The sequence below is a fragment of the Phaeoacremonium minimum genome, assembly GCF_000392275.1.
Source record: "Phaeoacremonium minimum UCRPA7 unplaced genomic scaffold PA7_03_scaffold_496, whole genome shotgun sequence".
NCBI classification, from domain to species: Eukaryota; Fungi; Ascomycota; class Sordariomycetes; order Togniniales; family Togniniaceae; genus Phaeoacremonium; species Phaeoacremonium minimum.
The window spans coordinates 734,939-757,357 of record NW_006921398.1 but is presented as its reverse complement, the minus strand read 5'-3'; the positions used below and the strand labels follow the sequence as shown (position 1 = coordinate 757,357).

At 50.8% G+C, this 22,419-nt stretch overlaps 5 protein-coding genes across 5 annotated transcripts; 3 read left to right on the top strand and 2 right to left on the bottom strand.

Annotated features, from left to right (window-relative positions):
• Nucleotides 1-3,646: 3,646 nt before the first annotated feature.
• UCRPA7_6919 (putative rho-gtpase-activating protein 8 protein) lies at nucleotides 3,647-5,898 on the bottom strand (the record flags this gene model as incomplete). The annotated part of the gene is made up of 4 exons (XM_007919454.1): nucleotides 3,647-3,676; nucleotides 4,202-5,554; nucleotides 5,611-5,792; nucleotides 5,853-5,898. 4 exons carry the CDS (start codon nucleotides 5,896-5,898, stop codon nucleotides 3,647-3,649), a joined length of 1,611 nt encoding a protein of 536 aa, XP_007917645.1.
• Nucleotides 5,899-7,344: 1,446 nt separating this feature from the next.
• On the top strand, nucleotides 7,345-8,411 carry UCRPA7_6918 (putative dipeptidase 1 protein; the record flags this gene model as incomplete). Its single annotated transcript, XM_007919453.1, has 2 exons — nucleotides 7,345-7,426; nucleotides 7,477-8,411. 2 exons carry the CDS (start codon nucleotides 7,345-7,347, stop codon nucleotides 8,409-8,411), a joined length of 1,017 nt encoding a protein of 338 aa, XP_007917644.1.
• Nucleotides 8,412-8,739: 328 nt separating this feature from the next.
• On the bottom strand, nucleotides 8,740-9,159 carry UCRPA7_6917 (putative mitochondrial 37s ribosomal protein sws2 protein; the record flags this gene model as incomplete). The annotated part of the gene is made up of 2 exons (XM_007919452.1): nucleotides 8,740-9,051; nucleotides 9,112-9,159. The coding sequence occupies 2 exons, from the start codon at nucleotides 9,157-9,159 to the stop codon at nucleotides 8,740-8,742; spliced, it is 360 nt and encodes a 119-aa protein (XP_007917643.1).
• Nucleotides 9,160-9,830: 671 nt separating this feature from the next.
• UCRPA7_6916 (hypothetical protein) lies at nucleotides 9,831-11,228 on the top strand (the record flags this gene model as incomplete). Its single annotated transcript, XM_007919451.1, has 1 exon — nucleotides 9,831-11,228. The coding sequence occupies one exon, from the start codon at nucleotides 9,831-9,833 to the stop codon at nucleotides 11,226-11,228; it is 1,398 nt and encodes a 465-aa protein (XP_007917642.1).
• Nucleotides 11,229-15,714: 4,486 nt separating this feature from the next.
• On the top strand, nucleotides 15,715-15,969 carry UCRPA7_6915 (hypothetical protein; the record flags this gene model as incomplete). Its single annotated transcript, XM_007919450.1, has 1 exon — nucleotides 15,715-15,969. One exon carries the CDS (start codon nucleotides 15,715-15,717, stop codon nucleotides 15,967-15,969), a length of 255 nt encoding a protein of 84 aa, XP_007917641.1.
• Nucleotides 15,970-22,419: the final 6,450 nt, after the last annotated feature.

Sequence of the window (22,419 nt, the reverse complement as noted above, 5' to 3'; positions counted from 1 at the left end):
GGATCAAAAATGGCTCTAGGAGAGTTGCAAATACTGTGGGAAGGTAATTCTCAAGGATTTGAAGCACCTCAAAGTTCTGAGATGGGCGAGGAAGACCTGGAAGTTGTAAGCCCATGTTTTACTAGGATTTAATCATCACATACCACCAAGAACCAGCTCCCTCTCTTTTAAAAAGCCTAGAACCACAACTGCAGCCACCAATATTGTGATAAGAATGAAGCCCATCCAAGGCCGTAACTCTTTTGGCCGTATGGGGGAGTACTCGGGATTTGTTCGTTCGTCGTCAGGGGTGTTTACATTAGCATCAAGAATCTCGAGGTAATTATTCGATATACCTGACGTCGAAGCCTCTCGACTCAATCTAAAGCGCTGTCCAAGTAGACTCCGGCCGAGTATTGCGTCGTCACTCGCGTCTTTAGACGCGAAATAATCCAGGACAAAGGAGCTATTCTTCAGAATGTTAAACATATTTCCCATACTTGCTGGATCCTCTTGTAGGTAACTTTGATCTCGTTTACACGATACCAGAGCTAGTCCAGTTAAAATTGCTACCGTTACGAGTAGCCCTTCGACTATTGCTGCGATCGGTCTGCTGACCACAACACCGTGCTGTTTGTATTGAATCTCTCCTTCATTATCGTCGCGTCCAGCATCTAGCGAAACCATATTCTTGATGGCCATAGAAAATATTTTTTTATGAGCTGACTGGAAAACTTCATGAAGCTTATTTGGATCTGATAGATCACTCAGTTCAAGTGTCAGACCACCGAGAGCAAAGCCTACCATAGGCGAAAGCGGCCAACTTATATCTCTTTCGAAAAATTGTGAGAATTGGTGGAGTACAATGTCATCTGGATAGTCCCGCGGCTTGAGAACAGGGGGCACACTGGTGCCAATCAAGTACTCGAAAGCCGTTGAATTGAATTCAGATTCAGGAAGCAATATCGAATCCTTCAACGATCGTATGGATGAGCTGTCTGGTGCTTTGTTCGCTGCGTTGACAGTGATGGAAACTGCTTGCTTATTGTATGATGTCTCACAGAAAAGTGCGGTGAGTTTTTCGAATTCTCTAGCAGTGTTATTGAAACCGAAATAGATAGCCAGAAATTGATGTGACGAGTCTAGGCTGCACGATGGCCCCTCAAGCCACCAGTCACTGAAAGCGCTTTCATGATATCCAATATACTGGACTCCATGGATGTATGAAAGATTCAGTGTATTGGAGTAGGACATGGAGATTTCTGCCTTGCAACCCCTGCCATTGTCAAAGTCGAAGGTTCCGAAAGATTCTGAATTATTCACTAAGGCAGGCCAGCAAGTCAAGTCCGTGGTGAGCTTCGTGGTATTGCCTGTCCAAGTTTCGTTTGGCGAAAGTGAGACAGTGTCTGCCGGTGAAAATGGAACGACTGCGTATTCCGACGTCGTATATTCGGGGAAGTCCTGCCCCAACCAAGTAACACCGTAAGCATCATTTAGAATGGATTCGCTGATGGCTGCCGCCTGCTCCTCCATTGGCAACAATCCTGCCCTCGTCTGCATTAAAGTCGAACGATTCAAGACCACAGCTTGGATTCCAAATACAGCCGTCTGCAGAGGTGTTATAGCCCAGAAGATAACCATCATGATCAAACCCGCATAGAACACAGGCCAATGTTTTCGTTTCCAGGCTTTGAAAGGGACAAAGGCAAGGAATTCAAATGGATAATCGACAAGAATGGATGCTTCGGCTGTAGCTCCTTCTTCACGAGATAACTCCAGCCATGGTTGAATCCTCCTTATATCAAGATCAATCCAAGTCCAAGCGATACTGTAAATGACTGAGATCGTGGTAGGCAAGTACAGGTATGTAATGGTCACTGATCTCGGTATGTCGTCTGCCGAGGTAGATAAGGCCAGGCCTCCGTTTCGTTCGCTTCTTTGGGCGAAGAACTCGATAGTTCCTGCCAAACATAGAGAAACGGCCATGAATGTGATTAGTATTGGGCCTCTCATAGTATACGGTTTCCACCCCTCCACCTTGACTAGACCTTGCCGGACATCCTTTGTCTTCCCTCTGCCCATTGCGGATCACGGCCACCAAAAAAAGACTGCTGTCCCATTCGCTGTTGACGACGAATCGAGAGAGTTAGATTCAACGGCCTGAGGCTCTATCTTGTTCAAGTTTGAAGCATGAGAATACATTAAGCCAACTAATGAACAACGAGTACGAATGAGAATGAAGAAATGAGAGACGTCTGGCCATGCGGACGCCCAAACCTGGAATCGAGCCATAGATATCAATTCAAGAGCCTAAAATGCAGCACTAACTGCTGCGGTCTGGCCACGGGGCAGTAGGCCGCTTGCATCTAACGCATCTCTAGGCGGTAACTACAGACCTGGAACCAACATGCAGCGCTTCGCGACCTTGGGGCCCATCGCCACTTATACAAATTCTAAGAATAAGGGCTGAGAGGTCAATGACCAAGAGCGCCGCCGAGAACGCCCTCCAATAGCAGCCTCCATTGTCAAGCGCCAGGAGATGCGCAAGGCGAGGATCAGGCAGATCACGGCCATTAGCCGGAAGACAGATGCACAAATTTGACATGTGGATATCTGCGATTGAGAAAATAGCAGTCTGCATCTTCATACTCAGCCGATAACTAAGTCGGGGCGCATACTTTTGCCGAGTATCATGTAGCGCTTCGGCGTCAATCTTGAAGGTCTGAGTGGACGACCAAATTCAGGGGCAGGCCGCCGCCCCGGTTATGGTGGACGCTGCCCAATCAACGAGGACAGGTGCTAAACCCACCATGGCACCATGGCGGCAAGACATCATGACCAAGACAATGTATCAAAACTACCAAGCAACAAGGGAAACGATGATCATAAAATACAGCGACCAATATCGTAGCATCACTGTATACGTATGCATAGATCGAATTCGAATTATTACTCTAAAAGCATTAGAGTGCCGAGCTGACTTTGCGAAGCTCTCTTCCACCGCCAAGCACATCATGGATATATGTCGCTTTTCCTCCCTCCCTTGTTCACCTGATAAAACGCTTTATGCCCGTCCGTAGATACAGTTCCATCAATTTGCTCGTAGCCGCGTCTGTTTATACATTGAATGTGGTACAAAGTCCCCATTACTCCGCCGTTCCTCGTTTTCAGACATAAGCCTAGTCGTCCATTGGCGCATCCACAAGCGTCACGCCGTGCGAGTGGCTGTTCTCCGGAGCCGCTCCAGAGGGATTGACAGGTAGGCGTCGCCCTCCGGAGAACCGCACACTACTTCTACCTAAGCTGTTCCGCTTCTCAGCGAATGATTCAGTCGGCACATCGGCCTTTGATGGGGGAGCATCTGTTACTCCGCCATTCGTCCCGTCCGTCTGTGCTTGAGAAGGTGCATCAGGTACCTCCAGGCTCTGTCTCTTCACACCCAAGATCGGACCCATGCTCATCCTATGACGCTCGGTGTTCGCAGTTGGGCTGCCAGTCGAGATGGGGAATCTGGTCTCTGGACCACCGATACTCCTGTCTCTACGATGTGCGGTACCCCTTGGGCTGGGGGCGGGCGAGGTAGCCCTGCTTCGGCTACCGGTGGCCTTTTCCAACAGAGCTCTGTTACGCTCTTCCATGTGCGCTTTCCTGTTGCTCTCATCCGTGCTTATGGCTCGCGGCCGTTGAGTAGATCCAACTGACGTCGAGTGGTTCAATGAAGACATACGCTTGAGCTCACTGAAAATAGCATCTTTATGGGCAAGGAGATCTCGAAGCAGACGATAAGCATGTTTCTCCTCCAGAGTAAGTGATGTCTCCGTCCGTGGTCGAAGTACGCAAGGAGCTAGAGAAGTTGCGAGAGCGCTGACATATGTTTCGTCTGCAGACGTAAGATCAATCAGTCTGGTGAAGTGGTTCATGCAAGCATCAAGCGTTGCAATGTTAGTGAGACGCAGTTGCGACAAGGTCTGCTGCAGAACCGCGACACGAGCCGCGTCTGTGGTATCTGCGGTCGGAGTTGTATATATCGTTCTGATAATCTCATAGACATGAGAAGATACCAAGGAATCTAAAATCATTCAGTACCCAAATATGGCTGTGATATTTTATAACGCTTCAGCTTACCAGGAAGTTCGAGAAGATATAGTTTGAGTAAGCTTGCAACAGTAGGAACATCGAATTCGGAGAATACTTCAGATGGGACCGGTTTCCCATCGTTTACCTTCGCCCTTAGCTTATGTGTTTGAGCCAATGGCACGTCGACAAGCCAAACTCCTCGTCTGGCCTCATCGCCTTCAAGATCAGGATAATGATGATCAAGGTAGGTCAAGATTGTCGTCACAATGATTGGGACACGCTTCTTATCTGCTCTTGCACGAGCCTCTAAGTCAACGCCGAAAGTCTGCTCATCAATTCTGTTGTAGTAGTTCTCGTACACCACAACCTTGGGAGCGAAACTACCAGTCCGGTAATTCTCGAGAAGGTATCGCAGGTCGCCTAGAGGTTGAATCGTCTCTTGGAACAACATCATGTTGTCAACCGTTGCCTGGAAGCTGGGGATCACATTGCTGATAGTACCCGAGAAATCAAGAAGGACGGTTTTGATTGCCTTGAGGCGATCAAGCTCGCAACGCTCGAGAAATTTCAGATGAACGAAAATTGCCTCTTCAAGCTCGCTGCGCATCTCGTCCAGCTTGCGCACGCTTTGTTTGTACTTCTCATCTGATTCCCTAGCCTCACGTCGCAGGCGTTGTGAAGGCGTTTCATTTGGATGCTGGTTGTTTAGAACATTCCAGTTTGCCAGGTATTCAGTGACCGTACCCACGACCGGGGAATCGCCAGCTTCTGATGCATTTGAGGCGGGGAGAGAGAACGTCCTACCAAGGGGCTGTTTCTTCTCTGGGATGCCGGACATTTGGAAAGCCTTAGGCCGCCACTGGTAAAACATTCTAGAGCTATTTGCAAACGTATTGCCAACATTGCCAACAAGCCTCAAGAAACCGTTTGTAATAAGGTCCTGGCCGATTCTCTCGGCATAACTGACGCTAGTGGTTCCCATGTGGCGCTGAAGGTATTCGACGATGTCCGAGCCCGCAGAGGTATTCAAGTAGGTGCCCAATATGGCTACTTTGGTTTCCTGCATCTTGATGTTGTTCAACATGTGCGCGAGTATCTTCTTAACCTGGTCTGCTTGATACGTTTCGTCGCCGATCTCGTAAGGCTCGTCATCGTCGTATTCTTCCTCCTTGGTTTGTGTCTGCGACACCTTTATTTCAGGGATGTTCGGCTTGGGACTGGTCTCTGGATCTTGGAACGCGAGCTTATTCTCCTCCTCGATATCTTCAACGAGACGACATTTGTTGAAGTAGTTGCTGCGTAGCTTCTTGACCGTTTCGGCTTGACGATCGTGCGCCTTGATCCTCGATTGCAGCTCATCTTGAGAGTCTTGTATACGCGATTCGTGAGCCTCGCACCATCGTGAGAAAGGGTTGACGACTAAGTCTCGGATATTCTGCGCGATCTTTCGGTGGTTCCTGGCCGCATCCTCCATCTCAGTGCGGACTCCATCATAAGCCTTGACTCGAGTTAGCTGGACTGCGGATTGATTCGGCTTCTCCCAACGGCCCTTACCTTCCGCACGCTGGCTCCATCATCGCGAGCAAAACCACCTTGTATCTTATCAACGGCAGGGGCAATATCTGCCAAGCGCTGACCGTAGACCTCTTCAGCCTCAGCGCGCATCCGAGCGATCGTCAGAACCTGGCGATTCTCAATCACTCCTTGCTGGAGCTTGCCGAACAGGACACCAAGTCCTGAACAGCCGTATCAGCTACAAGACCCAAATATCAAGATGCTCCATATGCTCTTCCTACCTGCGGCGTAGTCATTTGACCAGAAAGAATCTGCGAAGCTCGGCATGGCGAGTCGCGGGTCGTTCTGAATGGCAGGGGTTCGTTCGATGCCTCCTCTCTGGCGTTTGATCGGTTCGATAAATAATGCAGGAATGTGTCTGTCGTGAGGGCTCGGGAAGAAGTCGGAGCACCGAGGTTCACTTGCTTCGTAGTTCGTGAGGATGATGCACTTTCAAAAGAACCTCAATGACGAGCGCACGACCAGGCCAGTGATGTAATCGGCGGGCGGCGGCCTTGGATCTTCAAATGACGGCGTAGGGACGTAAAAGAGTGTTGAGGCGTGCGGCGCACAGAAGAATGAGATAGGTACCACGAAGACACGAAACGCTGAAAGCCAAGGCTGGAGGAGTTTCTTTCTGCAGCTGAAATGCAGATGGTGAAGCTCGTGGAGACCAGCGGCCGCCACGAGTCCTCGCTGCTAATTGGTCGGGCGCCTAATAAGCGTGTGAAGAGGCAGCCGGGGATGATGCTAATGGTAGCAGCTACGCCCCCTGATACTTACATGTCTTAGCTAAGGGCGAACACGAGCTTTGGTGTGGCTGGCCGCTGAAGAGCTATTACGCAGTACTCGCAGCACTTGAGTCCTTTGCTTAGTGCCTCAGGATCAGCTTGTCTCCTTTGAAACATGAAACGGCGACCGAGCGTGCAATTGGTGTTTCAGTCCGATCTTGTCCTTTCCGTCGCGGGTAGTTGCAGCGATAGCAAACACTTGACTAAGCATCGCCCACTGTGTCGAGCGCCGCACACTGTGCTTCGCTTGACTGTGATAGGAAAGATAGGAAGGTAGCTACGAAGTAGGAGCTGGGAAGACGTGATTCACTTGCAGGCTTGCAACGACACTTTCAAAAACTGGCTGTCGGTTATTGATCAACTAGTTTAATTGAAGATATCAATCGTCATCAAGAAACAGTTGAGAAAGCCTCTGTTGGCTAGAGTTTCTTGATTACCCGAGACTCGGGACCATCGACTTGGAGAGGTAAATACGTCTCCGGGATGGCCGCTTATCAATCGCAGTCAACTGGCTTTCTCGACGATGAGAAATTCCAACGCTTAGAGGCAGCGGATGAACCCCCTCAGAGGTCGACTGTGAGGAAGCACAGCTTCATTGGGGCCTTCTTCATAAGTCTTTTGCTATTCAGCCTGGTCTTCGATGCCCCAAGGCAGTGCTATCACCATGTTGCCGGAAAGCTTCCTGGTTCATCCAAGACGCGGACAATTGAAGAGCGTGTCGCTAGCATACTTAAAGAAACGCCGCTGATAGGTAAACTGCCAAAGACCGTACCGTTCTACGAAGGATTTTAAGTTCTGACTTTGCGATACAGATGGTCATAATGATCTGGCTATCATGATTCGATATGCGTATCATAACCAAATCTACAATGAGTCTTTCACCAAGGTCTTTAAAGACGGTGGAGCGCCAGGTCATGTTGATATCCCCCGGCTTAGGCAAGGCATGAATGGAGGTGCATTTTGGAGCGTATATTGGGGTTGTCCGGAAAACAACACTGACTTCTCGGATGAGACATATGCTCCCAGTATGTATATTTCATGGTCCTAGCTCAAGTTGTGGCTAACAAGTTTCAAGTCGTGCAGGATACTCTGCATCAAATTGACGTGATTACACGGCTCAAGGAAGCTTACCCGGAGACTTTCTCGCCAATGGTGAACAGCAGCGACGCCCTTGCCGCATTCAAGAAGGGGCAGCTGATCTCACCCCTGGGCATCGAGGGTCTTCACCAAATCGGAAACTCGGCTACGAACCTGCGCTCATACTACGCCCTCGGTGTGCGATATGCCACACTCACACACAATTGCCCCAACAAGTACGCCGATTCGGCAATCTGGGGTGGACCGACCCGTAAAGCTCCTTCGTACTGGGGCGGCGTCAGCCCGGACGGCCGCAAGCTCATCAAGGAGATGAACCGCATCGGCATGATTGTTGACCTGTCGCACACGAGTGACGAGACTCAAATCGACGTGCTCGGTGGCTCAGAAGGTGCATGGGAGGGCAGCAAAGCACCCGTCATCTACAGTCACAGCTCAGCATGGAGTCTCTGCCCTCACCCTCGAAACGTGAAGGACAGCGTGTTGCGCCTTGTCAAGGCACGGAAGTCGCTAGTCATGGTCAACTTTGCGCCCGACTTTGTCTCTTGCGTTGCGTCTGATAATGAGAATGGCATGCCAGATTTCTACCCGGCCAATTCGACGCTCGAGCACGTTGCGGACCACGTCATCCACATCGGCAATCTGATCGGATTCGATTATGTTGGCTTCGGCAGTGACTTTGATGGTATTCCTACCACCCCTGATGGACTGGACGACGTCTCCAAGTACCCAGACTTAGTGGCCGAGCTACTGAAACGGGGCGTGAGTGATGAGGACGCTGCTAAGGTAGTGGGCGGAAACCTTCTTCGAGTCTGGAAAGATGTCGATGCGATTGCTTTAGAGCTGCAAGCAAAGGGCGAGCCACCATTGGAAGATGATCTCCCGCCACTCAAGTTTGACGAGATTGCGGACTAACTGACAAAAGTAAGAAATGGCCGGTTAGAAATCCAGGTTATATATATATACCACAAATAATGGCTCTAGAGCATAAATGTTGGAGATATCTTATTGTATTGTCCGGTTTATACATAAGTTTACATGATAAGCGGAAAGCTTATGACCCTGTGTCGTATTGTAGGACACAGTAAACGGCTATATGCCATGTCCGCAAGTGAGATCGAGATCTATTGTCTCAAGGATGTCTGTAAATGCCATTGCTCTTCTCTGACCGCCATAGCTTCGCCTGGTGACTCCATTGGTGAGCCCTCTTCGTTGTAGAAACACGCAACATCACTGTCACATTTCATCCACGTCGCTCGACCTGGTTGAGCTTCCGTGCCGTCGAGATCTGGTTTCGTGTCTTCTGTCCTCGCACCGGCAGACCCATGGCGTGTCTCCTGCCGCGGTATGTGCCCATGTCTCGTAACCTCTTGATGTTGTCCTGAACGAGCTTGCGCGCATCGTTCTCGATCGTCATCGTCGACAGCTCTGCCGTCAGTGCCGTCACCGTCTTGGGAGGTAGTGTTCCGATCTTGGCGCGCGGATGAATGGTGTACTTCGCCAGAATCCTGGCGGCCGTCTGTGGCCCGAGTGCGTAGAAGGACTCGAGGGCTTTCTGTAGATTTTGATGTCAGCTACTCGTAGTCATGACAAAAGGACAGGAGATGGCGCGTACCCTGACCAGCTTCCTCTCGTGGAAGTTGACACCCAGAATGAACACCATCTTTGCGATTCGACGTCCTCCTTCACCTCAACAAAATTCGCATGCCTCAAACGACAGAAAGCTGCTGCTGAATGATTTGGATGATGTTGTAACACTAAAGCACGAAGCTATCGGACTGGAGACATCGGGCCCGAAAAATTCCTTGGTCAGTCTTACGTAACCCTAACCCTGGCAATTATACCTTCCCATTGGTTATATCTTCTTTTTTACATGCCAAAGAAAGCTTCATTTATATGAGCCTCAAACTTTCGCAAGCCTAAATAGAAGCATGCAAAATGCGCAGAGACAAAGCTCTACCTATCTCAGACGACTTCGCGTCTATAGACGAATACGTGGACTCTCTCCTATCATTTGCATCAACAACAGACGTTTTCCAGATCCTCTGCGGCGGAGTACACATTCTCGATTTCTTCACCAATGAACCAGGGCTCTTCTACTGGGCCATCCCAGAAGAATGGCAGTCCTTCTTGCTGGAATGCGACCCAATGGTGCTCCTGAATTTTCTCATGCGAGATGACCTGAGTGAGCATCATTCACTAGACCGGGCGTGGCCCGAGCCTCCAGAGAGTCTACTTCAATACGTCAAGAATATAAGAAAGCACTCTCTAAATCGCTCCTTTACGCCGGTTAAGCAAAAATTACCCATAATACCGCGGAATATAGCAATGGGAATGAAACCTAAAAAGGTCCATGAGGTGGTCAACTTTGCAGATTTTGTGGACCGTCTCGCCGAGGACATTGCATCTGTTTCCGGCGATGAATTGACTCACTTTATAGACTTTGGGAGTGGACAGAACTACCTGGGGCGAACCTTGGCGAGCGCTCCCTACAACAAACACGTCGTGGCTGTTGAGAGCAAGGAAGCGAACACGGCCGGAGCCAAGGATCTGGACATCCTCGCAGGGGTCACTAAGCTAGAGAAGGTCAACCGCAACAAAAAGGCCTGGCTCCAGCATCTGGACAGCCAGAAATCTCCCGACGAGCTCGATGAGAAGGCCAAGAGGCGAGCGGCAAAGCCCCTGGCTCTGACGGAAGAGCAATATCAAGCAGCAGATCTGAGACCGCGAAGCGAGCTCAAGACTATCTACCGACCGGAAGAAGGCAAAGGCTTTATTAAATATGTCATTGGCCGACTAGAAACGGGTGACTTGACTGGTGTTCTCAACCAGATCGAGGATGAGGACATCCCAGAAGAGCGGAAGAAGGACCTTCGACTGATGGCAATATCGATTCACTCATGTGGAAATCTCTCGCACTTCGGCATCCGGTCGATGATCTTGAATCCATCAATTAAAGCTGTGGCAATCGTAGGATGCTGCTACAACTTACTGACTGAGAAGCTGGGGCCGGCCACTTACAAACTTCCATACATGCGGCCAAGCCTGCAGGCCATCAATGGGAGAATTGTGCGGGAATCCGAACGATACGATCCTCAGGGCTTCCCTATGAGTGATCGGGTCTCAAATCACGAAGGGAGAGGCATCCGCTTCAATATTACGGCTCGAATGATGGCTTGTCAAGCACCCCAGAACTGGACGGACAAAGAAAGTGATGACTTTTTCACAAGACATTTCTACCGGGCGGTGCTTCAGAAGATCTTCCTCGATAGAGGAGTTATCAGCAAAGTCTACCACAACACCCCAGACTCCGAATCACAAGCGGCAGAGAAAGAGAGTCCGTTCAACGCAAGCACCAATCCCGTCATCATTGGCTCCCTAGGCAAGAGCTGTTATGCATCATTCAACGCATACGTCCGGGGCGCAGTCAAGAAGCTGACGACACACTCGGATTATTCGCAGTACAGCGAGGTCATCAGAGAGAAGATGAGCAATATCCAGGACGAGGAGATCGCGCGCTACGAGCAAGAGTACCGCCCCCGGAAGAAAGAGCTGAGCGCAATCTGGAGCCTCATGGCGTTCAGCGCCTGCGTGGTCGAGTCCCTCATCGTCACGGATCGCTTGCTGTATCTTCGCGAGCAGAGCGATATCGTCCGCGACTGCTGGGTGGAGACGGTCTTTGACTATCGGCAAAGCCCGCGCAATCTAGTCGTTGTTGGTATCAAGCGATGAGGTCCCATCGGTCCATCCGTCGAGGCATTTAAATCTCACGCCAAGGGCTCCAGCAAGATAGGGAACTAGTGCCCTAGTTGTCCGCTGTCTTTAGAAATTACCCGGACACATGGATGCTTGACGTCTGTGGTGATGAACCGAAATCTGGCCAAAAAGGGGCCGCTGCTGCTATGACATCATTTCTGCCCTTTGAATCTTAGAACCAGGCTACTGGAACGCAGAGGCATCTGACCATAGACGTGGGGGAATGCAGTGCCGAAAGGGGCGTGATCTAAGCTGTTATTGCCATCAACTTCATTTAGCTACCCGGTGTCGCAACGGTTATCGTCGCCTCCAGCGGCTAAGACGCCTCGGCTTACCCTATTGTCGCCCACACTGATAACTCGTATCAATGACTATTTTAGTGGCCCCCAGTTGGGCTCTTCAAAGGCCTGTTGATGTCATGCATGCAGTGGACCCGCGAACTGGCAGGGTCCCCATACCTACCTCCTCTAGCCTTCTAATCCAATTGAACCCTGGAGCCAGAAATTGCTTACAGCCAGATACAGCTTGCTAAGAAGAAGCTCATCCTGAATCTGGCCCGGGTCCTGCAGCTGTTTCTGCAATAGAAGAGCCCTGAAGCGGGGCACAAGTCTAGACCTATCCGATATCAGTTCTCATGTTCCCTTCGGGCTTTGGCCGGCTCTCCAGAACGACAGATCGGATAACGAGAAAGGATCGCAAGATCGAGACGCAGCTGCAGCGTTGCTCAGCGAGGTGGTAAGAACCGTCTTGATCCACAAACTCTGCGGCTGATCAAGGTCTGCCCATGATTCTCCACCCCCCAGTTATACACTCGATCCCCGTCATAGGTGTGAAGGAAGGTCACCAGACCGTGCCGAGGGATGAGTCTCTCGTCATCTTCTTGGGGGTTGTTCTGCTATTTCCGACCACTGCGCGATGAAGTGAGTGCTCATTTCGGTGACACATGTAAACATAAAGCTTGATAGATACGTTCAATTGACTTAAATTAGAGCAGTGGATGCTGTCGTCCCGGAGTTGCGGGCCTCTTGGGCTTGGGCTTGACGACCCCTCTTGCCCCTCTGCACTAAGTACAGTGCCACCTCCAACCAGTCGGTGGTGGCCGTGAGACCCCTTGAGGATCCCGGGACGGTCATCCCAGCGGGCAGTCCGTACGGCTCGGGAGTTGCACGAGTCAGGATGTCCTGCTGGACGGCTACGACTTACCAGGCTTTCTGCTCGTCATCCACGGCGAACCAAGTTTCCTGCCGTTAGCATATAGAAACTCGAGGCATAACAAGATCCTCTATATGTCAGGTATACTCGGGTAGCCGTGGAGCGGCTGGAAGGTGTCGACGATGCGGGATGTCTGCAGGCCTGTCCCGTCAGAGTTAACGTCACCATTTGCACTTGGCGGCGGCTTCCGTTCTCGTGAGAGACGGAGTGCATCACGGCAGGCTTAGTTGTCAGTAAGCCACGCACACCGAGCCTTGAGGGACAGCACTCCAGGCACGCTGATGTGTCTCTCTACGGACGGCCTGACGGCTCGGATGCGGCCAGATCGACCGTCACACGGCAGCCGAACGCATCGGTCGTCCAGCCCAGGCCCAGGCCAGGCAGGAGGTGCCTTGTGTGTATAGCCAAGCGTGGTGAGATGTGAATGGGGGGAGAGGGGACAAAAAAGGGGGGTGTGGATGTGTGGATGAGATGCGGGGTGGAAACGGTTGGTGATGAGGATTGATCATGATGACAACAGCAGCCCAGAACACTCGCACGCGCAGGGGAGCACTAGATACTGGACGTGCTATGTGACCAGCAAAGGAGAGCAAGGGTGCATCATCTCCAGCGGCAGGTTGGGTGACACAGGCAGTGTGCTCGCGGTCCAGAATGTGTGCCTGCATCGTCGTCCTGGTCTTGACTCGACGCCTCGTCTTGTCCATGGCATGGCTGCGCGCCTAAAACCAGCCAGCTGTCAATGCATTCCCTCCCGACTGACTTGTCTGGCTCCATCACCATGTTTCCCTCCTCGGTGAGGCCCGTAGTGCTGCAATACTCTTTCCCCCTAACGGCCGAGGACGCTGGTGATGACGGCCAGAACAGATGAGACACGTACTCGGAGAGAGGCGTGAACATCTCACCTAGGTGCAAGACACACCAATGTGCAGTGGGTTGAGAGGCTGGGCTTCAGCGGCAGTCTCAGCGCAGACGCCATGGGAAAGGCCAGTAGCAGCCCGCTAAAAGCCCCCCACGTTTTTTCGTCCCCACCACCTGCACCACCGGCACCACCTGCAAGGACTTGCTGCAAGTAAGGCCGAAAACAATCTTAGCTCGGCTCTCCGTTTTGGTTGCCTTCTTGGCGGCAAACACCACTGTTCGCTCGGCCGGCCGTCCAGTACTTAACGAGGCTACCTAGGAAAGGTAAGGCCGCTGTGAGGTAGGTAGTTAGGTAGGTAGCTAGCTAATGAGGTAGTGTGTGTGTGTGTGTGTGTGTCCAAGTCTGTGTCTGTGAGGGAGCTTGTTATATTACTCTGCGCTACCGCCGTCCCTGCTGGTGCCGTTGTCGGTCAATTCTACCTCATCCCTCACTTCGTGCCTTGTCGAGTCGATAAGAAGTGCTGTGGCCTCGAGACCAATTCCGTTTGCACATTGCTGCTGACGGGGTCCTCTTTCTGGTGTCGTGCAGGATTGTGTTTGCTTGCCTGCTTGCCTGCATCGCATTCCCCCTCGAGCCTTGCCTGCAGTCTGGACGAGCCGAACACTACACTACACTACGCTACGCTATTGCAAGATCAGAAAACCGGATGAAGCACCGAGGGCTTCATGGAACGGGTTGACATACCGTTCAACTAACACCTCCACATCGTCCGGCCATGTCTCCTTGATGCTTGTCGACCTGCTTCATACAAGACTCTCGTGGACCACTGCTTTGTTGCCGCCGCGGCGCTGACCGATAATAACCAAAGAAAAAGCAAAGGCTATCCTAACACGTCCTGCTATCCTTCCCGTCAACTTGAACTCTCTTCTCTTTCAGAGAACTCAACTCCACATCCCGATCACGAACATTCTTCTCTCCTTCCACCTCGAAATCTACTATTTCTCGGCATTTAAATCCCATGGTCTTGGGCAAGCAATTGACCAGCAAGATCTTAGCAGCCAAGCGGCCAGCCCTATTTCCGAGCCAATCGCGGGGTCCTGCAGCAAGCGACTGAGCACACTCTTATCCGACCGCTCCTTACTGAGACGCTGCAGCTGTCTTACTCCTAGCTACAGCGACTGTTATACTCGCCGTGTCTGTGGGTGCAAGGGCTGACGGTAGCTTTTGAGGAGCATACCTCTCCTAAGTAGCTCATAGATAGCCAACATGACAGCCGAAATAAAATTTTTGGTAGGTTCCAGCAATTGTCTTCAGAGGCGCATCTATCTGTTTGGTGCTCCGCTCAGTGCCGTACAGTCGGACCCGGGCCTGCGTCTTGAGTTGCAGCATGTTGCGGGGTCATGCCCCCTGCCTCCGTCACTCGGCGAACGAATGGGCTACTGAACGGAGAGCTGCCGTGCTTGTGATGCGCCTACCCATGCAGCCCGCTTCTTACTGACATTTGGCGAATAGAATGAAACTCTCAGTCTCATACACATACCCCTCAACCTGTATTCGGTGTTCCTCCAACCTTTACTCCGTGTTCTTCTGCCTCCAAGTCAAGGTACAAGCTCCCCAGAAGCTGAGCTCGAAAGCCTGACTCTTGAGCAGAAGCATGGCTTTCTTAACATCAGTATTACACCTATCGAGGTCTCAATAGTGTGTTCTGATTCGTGGGCGAAGAGCATTTTCGACCCTGTCATCAAATCACTATCTCGAGACTTGGCCAAGTCCGTTTCCGTTTCGAAGGACTCGTACGTGGTTCTGTGTGTTTTCAGCGCCGGTGTTGACGCCGGGTCACGAGTCGTGGATTTGACGTCTCCCCTAGCACTCGCCGGCGTCCCTATCTTCTTCATTACCACTTACTACTCCGACTTCATACTCGTCCCAACCAAGGATCGCCAGAGCGTGGTTGCGGCATTACTTGCCAGAGGTTTTGAATGTTCAGAGGGAAGTTCGTATGTAGCTCCCGGTGCCCTGTCACATTCAAGAGGCCCAAGCCAGGCGAGCGAACCGCCCTCAACGCCTCCGCCGTCGAATGTTGCAGAATTGCAAAAGAGAGTGTTCGACCTGCTCAGAAAAAGAAGCGTCACCCCTTACATCGACGACGACATCCATCTGATCCACTGCTCGGGTAGGGAGGAGCCTCAGAATTCGAGTGGGTATTCGCATCGACCACACTTGAGTAGGGCCAATACAGGAAATGGCAATCGAATTAGCTGGTTCGACAAGATTGATACGCGGCTCTATACGTGTCTAGTCGCAGCTCTGGTATCCCAGCCAAGGTTCCTATCTATTACTTTGACAGAGGATGACCCTCCCTCGCTGCTGGTCGACAAGACATTGCTCAACATGTTCGGTGATTCGCTTATAGGGGATACGGATGCTGATCTTGTCCCGATCTTCCTTGATCTTGTCAACCTGCCGTTTGAAGCGACCGGTATAGTGTCCGGAGTGGCTGGCAAGCTTGTGCAGGAGATGCGAGAGATGGAAAGCGCGGAGCTGTCCTATTTGTCCACAGCACGTGCTGGAGCCGTCATCCTATCTTCCGAGAAGGCAAACCAGGCCCTCGAAATCCTTAAGCCTCTGCTTGCTAAGGAGGCATGACCCAACAACTGAGAGAAGCTTGTCTCCTTCCCTTCACTTCACTTTCTTTCCGACTCCTCCCTGGTTATTCTGGCATTGTTATATATCCAATGGGCTCAGGTGTGGTGGCGGTTTGGACCACCCATAAAGAACTCTCTTCTCTGTATGTACCGGATGGCATAGACTCAGGACGGTGGCTATTTGATTTGGCATTTCCTGTTTGGAATGAGGGCAGTTATCTGCACAAAAGTTCTGGCGATCCTGTGTAATTAGGATTGCTCGAGTTGCTGTCGACCGAGACATGCACTGTCTGGTTGAAACGAGCACAAAGAAATTAAGCGGAGTTGATAATCTCAAGATTGTGTAAAACGTCCTCGCTCGTGACTGCCGTAAGAAAAATGAGTGCCCGAGAAGGAGCCGATGCCGAAGTGTCGCTCGCACGTTACGTGGATCCCTGGTCATTTTCCATGACCCTTCTTCTTTGCGCCCTCCTCCACCAGCCCTGCTTTGATGAAAGCGTCTCTGGCGACATTATTTATTACTGCGAACCGACGTGGCCCGAGTTTCTGACCACCATACCATCTCGTTACGATTACCATAACATCCCATAGGTCCATCAGTTGCATCAAGTGTAAGATGCGGCCACCGGCAGCCGTCTCGCCATCGTCATCGCAGTCTTGAAAGGACGTATTATTTGGTCCCTTAATCCGCCACGCGGTAATGTTATGTGTGGCCGATCTCACACGCTTGTCCGAGGCCAATAAGTGCTGAACATATTGCGCAGCCTGGGTGGGAGATGTGACACGAGCACTGCGTGCAATAAACGTCGATTTCATCTCGATGATGGGATCCGAGAGAGTCCATGGTGGCTCCGGACCAAGACTGTCTCCTGTAAAATGCGAAACATGAATGCTCTCTCTTCCGCTCTCGTCTCCTTCAGGAGTATCGACTGACCCCTGAATGTCTTCCGCGGGTGCATTCTCCTCCAAAAGCCTCTTAAATTCTTCAACGGCATCGAAAAGACAGACCTCGCCGGGCTGGTAGACATTGCCTAATGCATCTCGAAAGAGAGAAAGATCGCGGGCCGCTTGACCGCGTCTGCCATGCTCGCCGGAGCTATTAGTGCCGACAACAGCTGGAGGAACGGCAGGGTACTCCCTGGGGAATTGAAGACGGAGAGAGACGCCTTCATCTGGGAGACTGAGAATGTAGTCACCTGTCTCTTCAGAGGTCCGTACAAGACTCCCATCGCCGTATATAGAGTTGATAACCTCAACTTCGTCGATGAGCTCCTCTGACATGATTTGACACGCTCAGTCAAATTCCGCTGGTTTTTTTTAATGGTTTGGGGTCCATCATGCCTATTCTCCTGGAGTCGAAGTTCATGGGAACGTGCGTGATAACTATTTAGGTGGTGAAGGTTGAGTTACTTAAGCGACAAGAGATACGCTAACCTGATATGTGGGGGAGACGGAGATCTGTGGCCATCCCCTGAGTATGGGCCTAGGACTTCGACGTCACACAATAAAAAACAGCCAACGTTTATCGATGCAAGAAGTGAGAGATGCAACAGCGAGTCTTTCAAACATATCAAGTAATGATATACAGAGTGTTAATCTGATGTTACAAGCCTCATGTTAAAAGATACCCTCATTTACACAAGGTGTACAGGACTCTCCTGAAGCTTAGCTGACCACCTACAAGATCTTAGGAGCTACCTAGCTAAACGCATTAGGTAGTTCATTATATATGGTTGAAGTCTGTGGGGATTGTTGATATATGAAGTGATTGGTTAAAGCCAGCTCCTTAGCTCGAAACTATTTACAGATGCCCGGTCAAAGTTTAGTCTTTACACTGCATCGTCAGACGAGGTTTTGGAGAGTCAATGAGTGCCATCAGTAGCACAGGCATGAACAATGGCAGATATGGTAGTCGTTGGAAGCCCAAACTCCAAGGACGATTTCGTGACTGCATGGAAATACTCCGAGATCTTCATCTCGACGGATTAGGGGTACTATCCTCGAGAAACATGCATAGACCACCAACAAGCCAACAATTAGCACATTAGAATCACACTAGAAAGATTATGGGGTACATCCACTACGACCACATATGTCTGAAACGGCCTCATAGGACCAGCAGAGGATGCTATGCCTAGGTGATCAACAATGAAGGAGATATTTTGTGGCGACAAGCGAAGGCCGAGTTGGGACGGCGACCTCGTGTCAAAAGCTTCGCTAGTCGATCGTTACGAAGAGACGACCCGCATCATCTTCGGTTCGTGTGATATGATGGATAGCAGTGGGCTCAGACAAAGGCATAATCCTCGGAAAGGACACCAAAAATGACCTCGGGATCCAGAGAGATAGAGGGCTGCTCTTTTGTGATGGATGTTGCTCGGGGATACAATAGCATCGGGACATGGCTCGTTCGTGTATGAAAGGGTGATGTGCTCTAATAGAAAGATTTTATGCAACTGACTCTTCAGATAGCAAGCATCCTTGACTTGCTACAAACCTGTGTAGCCGGAACAATGATACCTGACCCAAACCGTTCGCCATGCTGCAAGTATACCATACCCGTGTCTATGCCGTGTCGATCGTGCTCCAACGCAAAGAGACGCGAGACGTGTTTCGGTGTCGTCTTCGGGGACCGTTGCCAGGAAAAGGGAGGTGCAAATGATGAAACCTCGTCGAAATGGACTGCTCCATCACTTGCGCTCACGCTCGTCCTGTTTTTTCTGCTTCTCTTCCTCTTCTCTCCGCTTCTCTTCCTGTTTTTGTCTATCCCGTCTCCGTTTCTTTCTGTCCTTGTCTGTTTTCAGCGTATTACATGCCCAAATCTCCTCGCCGTATCTAAAAAACGGTAAATTAGCAAATAAAGACGAAAACTTCGACAGAAGGTAATACTCGAAGCTCTGAGTGTTGCCCATTTTAGTGTCTAGGTCCGCGTTGTTGTATTTTGCAGCTTCGTGATGAGAGACCCCGCAAAATCAGGATATGGAAGCCGAACCCAGGCGGCGGCGGCGGAGGGAGAAAAGGAGACGGATAGCAGTCTGTGGGCGGCACCCCCGAGCAAAATGCATCAACAGACCATATTTCAGAACGGGTTAGAAAGCCCTAATGCTGTGCAGATGTCAATAGAATCTCTGCGAATGAGATAAGTTGGCAGTGCAAAGGTGAGGCTGGCTGCAGCAGTAGCGAGTGTTACTGGATTGTTCACCGGCGTACACCCCGAAATTTTTTGCCCACTGCATCAGACCTAGACGTTCCTCATCAAAAGCCATTAGCAACATGCTGAACAGCGGACGCCATGCATGGGTCCTCCTCTAGACGCGAGCTGTTTGTCCAAGCGTGGCAGAAGTAACGCGTCACCCGAATCCAGTCAGCAATGCGCGCGTTCTGCTCGTGTCAAAGGCGAATTTTGAAGCTCTTTGCTCAGAGAGAGCGATGACCCAAACAGTGGGGGCTTGTCCAGTGGGTTCCTTTCCACTGCCGGTGGGTTAGTGCACCAAGGGGGTAGGGGGGGGTCGACCGGGGCTGACGAGGACCAATTCGTGCGTCCCCCATCAGTCCGACATTGGCACAGCGCAAACCTCATTTGAAGTAGAGGATTCATTGCACAGGATCAACCATCCTGAGCCTCTGTCAGGCCTCAGGAGTCTTCCTGTGATCGCTCCTCCATAGAAGTGAAGAGACTGTCCGAAGCTGGATGTGCTTGTTGGAAGGCTTGAAGAACATCTGGCCCGCTTGTCATTCACCTTGGACTGGGAAGGCATCCTCTCTGAAGGGTGCTGCCGCAGGTCCCTGGCTTTCTTCAAGGCCCTCTTGCCCATACCAGTTGCATCGTGGCTAGACGGCCAGTGGCTTGTATGCCAGTGGCTTGTCCCTCACCGTGGTGTCCGGTTTGATGGTCCTTGCTCACCTTGCTCCAGTAGCCAGGCTGGCATCCAAGTTCGGATGAGTTGCATACATCGTTATTCCGTCATGGAACGATATCCAATGTCTTTATCCAGTATATTGATGTGCCGGTGCATGTAGGTTCCAACTGAGTAAGACCATTCGGGTGGCTGTTCGGGGCCGCCTCGGCTATACCCACTAGGGCATACCGGCAACTGATAGCGGCTAGCCTGATAAGGTAGCTCGACGCTGCATCGGAAACACTTGTTCCTGCACCAAACCCCGACACTTCACCAACCTGTACTCGTTCGGGACAGCTACTGCATCTAGCTCGCCATGCCATGCCTTTCTTGTTCTTGATGGGCTCGGGAGGGTCGTGCAAGGTGGTGCAACGTAGTGCTAGATGCTGTGGCCGTAACCTGGGAGACAATGAGATGACGTGCATGCATATCCCATGCTTCGTGACCCCAAACGCCCTGCCACACCTCAGCACATCCGGAAGCGCTTGCATTGCATATAGTCCAACTCATCACTCCCGTATATTGGTCGGAATTATTCGAATCCGCCCTTAACGCCAGCAAACCCCCACAGTCCGAGCAAAACCCCCCGAGTATTAGTCGCTGCGGGTCCGATAGCCGTGGCTGGCATCCGGGAGAAGGGAAAAGGGAGAGTAAGAACAAGAGTTTCAGCACGGGCGGCCATTTCAGATGCTTTATAATCTTCGAAGGAGTGTTCCTGTCTGACGTGTTCGCCGTTTCCAATGTGGTTCCTAAGTTTCTCGGCAGCCCAGGGCAATTGGAGGGTCGTTGCGGTTGGAATGACCAAGATAAATATTAGTAGAATCCTGATGTGACCAACAATCCATTCCTAGTAACTTGATTGCTCGACATCTGAGACAGTCGTATCAGTTCTGGAATGATGAGAATAGTCATGGATGATGGAGGAAACACAACGAGAGCGCGAGCGCGATGGTTGTGAAAGCGTATCCCGTCTTGTGGGAAGTGTGAAAAGAGAAGGAAAAGCGCTGAGACACTGCCACCGGTAGAGATTTATGGCGCTGGGAGGCCAATGGTAGGCATGCGCCTGAGGTTTGCTAGGCGGCCTAGTCCAATAAATGCTCTCGAGCAATAGGGGGCGAGATTTGATATGCAGCACTCCATCGGCAGTCTTGCTCAGCCAATCTTTCGCTCGAATCAATGCCATGACACATCCGTTTAGGTGTTAAGAGTGTAAAGGTTGTCGTGTCCCTGGCAAGAACTCTTCCTTGCCGCTCGATGGTGGACTTGACATCTTCATAGTTGTTGCTGGTGACCAGACTGCCAAACATTTCATATCTCAATCTAAGGGACACCGTGCTTTTTCCTATGGACGTAACGGTTTTCTTTGCGAGGTTTTGACAGTGTCGTTTTGACAACGTTTGTTTCGTCGATACTACTTAATAATCTGCTTCGTTTTGCTCTCCCGCGTGGTCTTACTTCTTGACTCGAAAGCCCTACAGTCCCGTCTCCATACCCCATAAATTAACATCTCCATCAGGGCAATGGCAACTTCATCGAACACTCGATCTTAATCGTTGCTTTGACTTTGGGGATTGATCGGTGATCTGCTGATTAGTTCTTTGTTATTGATTTTACTTGAAGCCTCGCGTTCTTGCTGTGCAAAATACTGGAAAGTTCTTACGGCGACTCTTTCAGCAAGCCTTCGACTCTTCTCTTGCACTGTTCTTGGTCAGCTCTCGGCACGCTATCCGACAAAAGCGTATGATCTAGATGGAGTTGCATTTGTGAAGAAAAAACTTGATGTCGTTATCGCACAAATCAACCCGAGAAATCCCCAACGGCCAGTGTTCGGCTGTGTAGCCTGCATCACCAGGCGTTGGAAGGGTAATCTAAGCGAGTACTTCTACATTCAATGCCTTCTGAAGTCAATAGATCAAAGACTGCATTACTCTGCCTTCCTGGGCAATGAACTTACCGCTTCAGCATTGCTGCGATGTAGCCTCCTCCCCATTCGACGACAACGCGCGACGTGTTGAGGCAGTTTCGACTAGTACCTCCGCGCTTCTTAACGACAGAGCTCTAGCACAGGCACAACCGTCCGTATCTATGTCGAACTCGTGGACTATCATTATTCTACTCGATGTGTTTCTAGTCCAGCACCCGAGAAGAAGTGCTCGATCACGCCAAAATACTCGGTGTAGATATTGAGCAAATTGATGCTGAACAGACTGGAAAGGCTCCATTCAACCTAGTGTAGATTGCTGGGGGAAAAAATATGATACTGGGCAAAGATTATTAGAATTCAACGGAGAAGATTCTTTTCCTCTTGACTATTGGGGAATCATGTGTGGTTCGTGTCGGTGGATTGTTTACCATACTAGGCAGCGTGTTCTCTCGGAGGACTGTCGATATAGTGGCTTTGAATAGGTTTGAGTAGATTATGGCGGGAAAACAAGATCATCACGTTTTACCGCCACAGCCGCTGGACTCAGAGAAGTTATTGCTTCATTTCACAACCAAGCCCCGTTTTCTTCCCGCTGCGTCTACTCATAGACTGCGTAGTAGTCGTGTAA